The sequence below is a fragment of the Benincasa hispida genome, chromosome 8 (genome assembly GCF_027475165.1).
Source record: "Benincasa hispida cultivar pf3 chromosome 8, pf3_genome.v1.1, whole genome shotgun sequence".
NCBI lineage: Eukaryota > Viridiplantae > Streptophyta > Magnoliopsida > Cucurbitales > Cucurbitaceae > Benincasa > Benincasa hispida.
This window is the reverse complement of record NC_143485.1, coordinates 48849483-48853531: the sequence shown is the minus strand read 5'-3', so window position 1 is coordinate 48853531 and position 4049 is coordinate 48849483. Positions and strand designations below refer to the sequence as shown.

Sequence of the window (4049 nt, the reverse complement as noted above, 5' to 3'; positions counted from 1 at the left end):
TAAGATATTTCATATAAAACTAACGTTTGCACAAAATCTATGATAGGGAACTAACATAAACATAACTCAAATGATATAAATTTAGTACTATCATCTATGAGATTAGAGGTTTGATCCTCCATTTTACGTTTCTTTTTCTTAAAAAAAAATCTACTTTTGAGGTACTAATTAAAGAGATGGAATAAAGACAAGGTAGAAAATTCTAGAATTGAAATTTACTCCCAAAAGAAAAAAAATCTAGAATTGATAAATTAAAACTTAAGGCTCCATTTAGTAATCATTTTGTATTTTTGTCTTTTAAGATTAAGCTTATGGACACTATTTTCACCTTCAAATTTCTTAATTTATTATCTACTTTTCATCAATGGTTTAAAAAACTAGACAAAAATTTGAGAATTAAAATAGTAGCTTTAAAAAAGTTTCTGTTTTTGAAATTTGGCTAAGAATTCAACCATTGTACTTAAAAGATGAGATCATTGTTAGAAATGTAAATAAAATAAATTTAATTTTAAAAAACAAAAACAAAAAATCAAATAATTAGCAAATAGATCTAAAAGAATTAAATTATAGTTTTTCTTATTCAAGAAATAAAGTAGTGTACTGGAATTATGTTGGTAGAATAAACCTCTTTTGATACCAAAGAAAGAAAGGAAAAAAAAGATTATAACTCTTTTTAATCATTTCCCCCACATTTATTTTCCCTAAATACAAACTTCACTATATTTACTGCCTCCATTATTCTCCACTCATCCAAAATTCAAAATACAAGACACCCATTACAAAATCTATTATTATTATTATTATTATTATTTCTTTTTGCATATCCCTTTTAATATTTTTCACAAAAGTTATCTTTTTTTTTTCTTCTTCTCAATTTTAATTTTGTCTAGAGAACAATAAGAGAAGTTGTAAATTAAGATTTGTTTGAAAGATAAAAACAGCTTTCTAGCTTTTGAAACAAAACTTCTTCAAAAACATATTATTGGTAAACTAGTACTAATTTTTCAAAAGTCTTTTTCTCTTAATTTATTCCTATATTCTTACAAGCAAATGTCTCCCATTTTACAGCCAAAAGACATGCATGAAGCTTTCTATACAATGTACGAATATTTGATGCATGTGCTTTTTTTTGTTCTTTTTTCTATGAGCTCAATGTAAAATTTGAACATTTAACTTCTTGATCGAGAGTCTACGTTTTAATAAATGTGCTTCACGAATTTAGTTATCATACATCAATAATCAAACATAACTTACTAATTAATTAACAACCACTTGAGAGAGAGAAAAGAAAAGAAAAAACAAGTCTTTTTTTTTATACTACAAAAGCACTCCCTAGAATACAACAAAATCCTAATAGAGAGCCTTGGATTTGTAGACACAATCCCAAAACCACACTCCAAATTAGAGAGATTTAAATTAAACAAAAATCAGACATTTTTTTTTTTCTTTTTAAGAAACTGATAAAAAGAAAAAAAAAGGCACTAATTATGATAGACCCCTATCAATCTCAAGTTGTTTGATACCATTTGATGATTTTGAGTGCTATTTTCCCCTTCAATTTTACACCAATGGGTTGGTTGTTGATGGTCCATATCCATTCATCATCCCATTCCAAGAAGACCCAATTCCATTAATATATCCATAAGATTCAACTTTATCTGAACATCCTTGATCTTGCCATTCCAAAGCCAAAAGCTTTGTATTTGGTTTCACATCCATTCCATTTGGATCTTCATTTGTTTGATGTTGATCATAAGGAATCATCATTTGATTGATATTCCCATCAAGTGACAGTCCATAAGGAGAGCAAATTCCATGGAAATTTGTTGCAGCAGCTGTGATATGATGATGATCTCCATTAAGCCCTCCAATCATAGCTAAATGATCTGGGTTTGTAGAGTAATGACCATTATTCCCAACAATGGCTTCCATTTTAGTGTCCATGAAATCAATGGGTCTAGTTTGATGATGATGATGATGATGAGTTTCAAGCATTCCAATGGTGAAATTTGGAGAGTTTCCAATGAGAGGATTGAAATGAGGGAACTGAACTTGATCTGGAAATGAGAGATGAAGATCAGTGGGATTATGAATGTGAAGTGAAGAAGAAGAAGAAGAAGAAGGGCCATGAAGAAGATGATGATTTTGAGAAATGGGTTGTTGAATTTGTGGTTGTTGTTGTTGTTGATCATTGGATTTTTTAGTAGTGGAGACCTTTTTGTTCTTTCTACAGCCACCACCAACAGGAATGTTTCTAAGAGTTCCTCCTTTAGTCCAATACCTTCTACAAGTTTTGCAAAAGTAACGAGGCTGAGAAAGGCTATAATTGTTGTAATAGCAAAATTTGGTGTGAGTTGAATCACATCTTGGACATTTCAGAGCTTGATCATGTTGTGGCCTTAATCTTCTCTCTGTTAATGGCCTTGAACATGAAAGCATATCTCCTGATAATGAAGAAGAATCCATCCCAGACTCTTCGTTAATCGTACCCTAAGACAAAACGAACAAAATAACCGTGTAAAATGACAAGAAATAACATTGCAGGGTTTGAATACAAAACTTCCTTAACCACTAGCTTTGTGTTAAATCACATATTGACTCAAAAATTTGAACCGATAAATGAAGATAAATTTAATATTATATCATAAACAAAAACAGGAACACAAGGTTTCACACACAAACACAAACATTGTACATTTGCTCTGTTTTCCTCTGTTTTTTAAGTGAAGCTATGAGGGTAGAGTAATTGACATTGTTCCTCATTCATGGGAATTGTTAGATATACGTGTAGTCAATTAGAACCTTTTGAACCACCTGTTTTGATATCATATTAAATAACGAATTGATCAAAAAACTTAAGTTGATAGATGAAGGTAAATTTAATATTATATCATAAGAGAAGAGGAAGAAAAAGTTCCACACACAAACACAAAATATTGTACATTTGCTCTGTTTTTGATAATTGAAGCTATGAGTGTAGAGTTAATAACATTGGTTGTTCCTCATGGGTATGTTTATTATAGATATATACCTGTAGCCAATCAGAAGAGTCCATGCAGACTTGAAGAGAAGTAAGACCCATAATGATGAAATGAGGAAGAAGGAAGCAAAGAGAGAAAGAGAAAAGAAAAGAAGTTTTCACTTCACAGTTACTCCATTAATGGTGTATTTGAGTTGCTCTACTTATAAAATGGCAAAGAGATAAGGAGAGAGAGAGAGAAGGGATTTAGAGAGAATGGGAAGTGAATAAGAAGGAAGGAGAAAAGGGTATATTTGAAGAGATGGAAGAGAGGGAGAGAAGGGGATGTTTGATGTTATTGGCTTAAACAATCGTCGGTGGCAAAGAAACATTTTAGTGGGGTCCGAACTTTAGGAGGGTACCCCACAAGGAAGACTAAAAACAAATCCAAGGTGGCAAAATGGAGGGCTGAGATTTGATGAGGTTTAAGATGAGGGTGATGTGTAAGTAAGTAAGGGAAGTAGTTGGAAGTGGTAGAGAGTAGAGAGTGTAGAGAGTGTAGAGAGTGGAGTTTAGTGTGAGAATTTTTGGGTCCTCGTTAAAGAAAGCATCCTCAAAGAGCACTCCACTTGAGGGCCCAAAAATGTGTGGGACCCACCTCTCCTCCCCCTCCTACAAGCAAAGGATAGATTCTCTCCCAACAAAATAAATAAATAAATAAATCAACATAATCCATGTCACGTGCCTCCTAATCTCATGACACTAATTCATTCCTTCCATCCCCCAAATCTTGCTTTAACACCATTCTTCTAGGTTCCTTCTTTTTTGTTGTTAGTTTTGTTTTATATGTATATGTGGGTATGTCTATATTCCTTTTTTCTTTTTGTTGAGGGTTAGTTCGAGTACGTCTCAAAGTTTATGGACGGGTCCAAGTCTAACGAAAATTGGGAGGTAACATAGGAAAACGTGCATATCAAAAGACAAAGATCAGAGCTTCGAGTTTTGAACCGACTATCTGAGCTAATTAAGTTGAGCTTGGGAGGTGATACGAGAAAATGTGCATCTCAAAGGACAAAGATTAGAGCATTGG

The 4049-nt window shown here is 32.4% G+C and overlaps 1 protein-coding gene across 1 annotated transcript; it reads right to left on the bottom strand.

Annotated features, from left to right (window-relative positions):
• Window positions 1-1287: 1287 nt before the first annotated feature.
• HCA2 (Dof-type zinc finger DNA-binding family protein) lies at window positions 1288-3269 on the bottom strand. Its single transcript, XM_039037972.2, has 2 exons — window positions 3032-3269; window positions 1288-2490 (listed from the first exon to the last, which is right to left on the bottom strand). Exons 1-2 carry the CDS (start codon window positions 3080-3082, stop codon window positions 1561-1563), a joined length of 981 nt encoding a protein of 326 aa, XP_038893900.1. The 5' UTR covers window positions 3083-3269; the 3' UTR covers window positions 1288-1560.
• Between the last annotated feature and the right edge of the window lie 780 nt (window positions 3270-4049).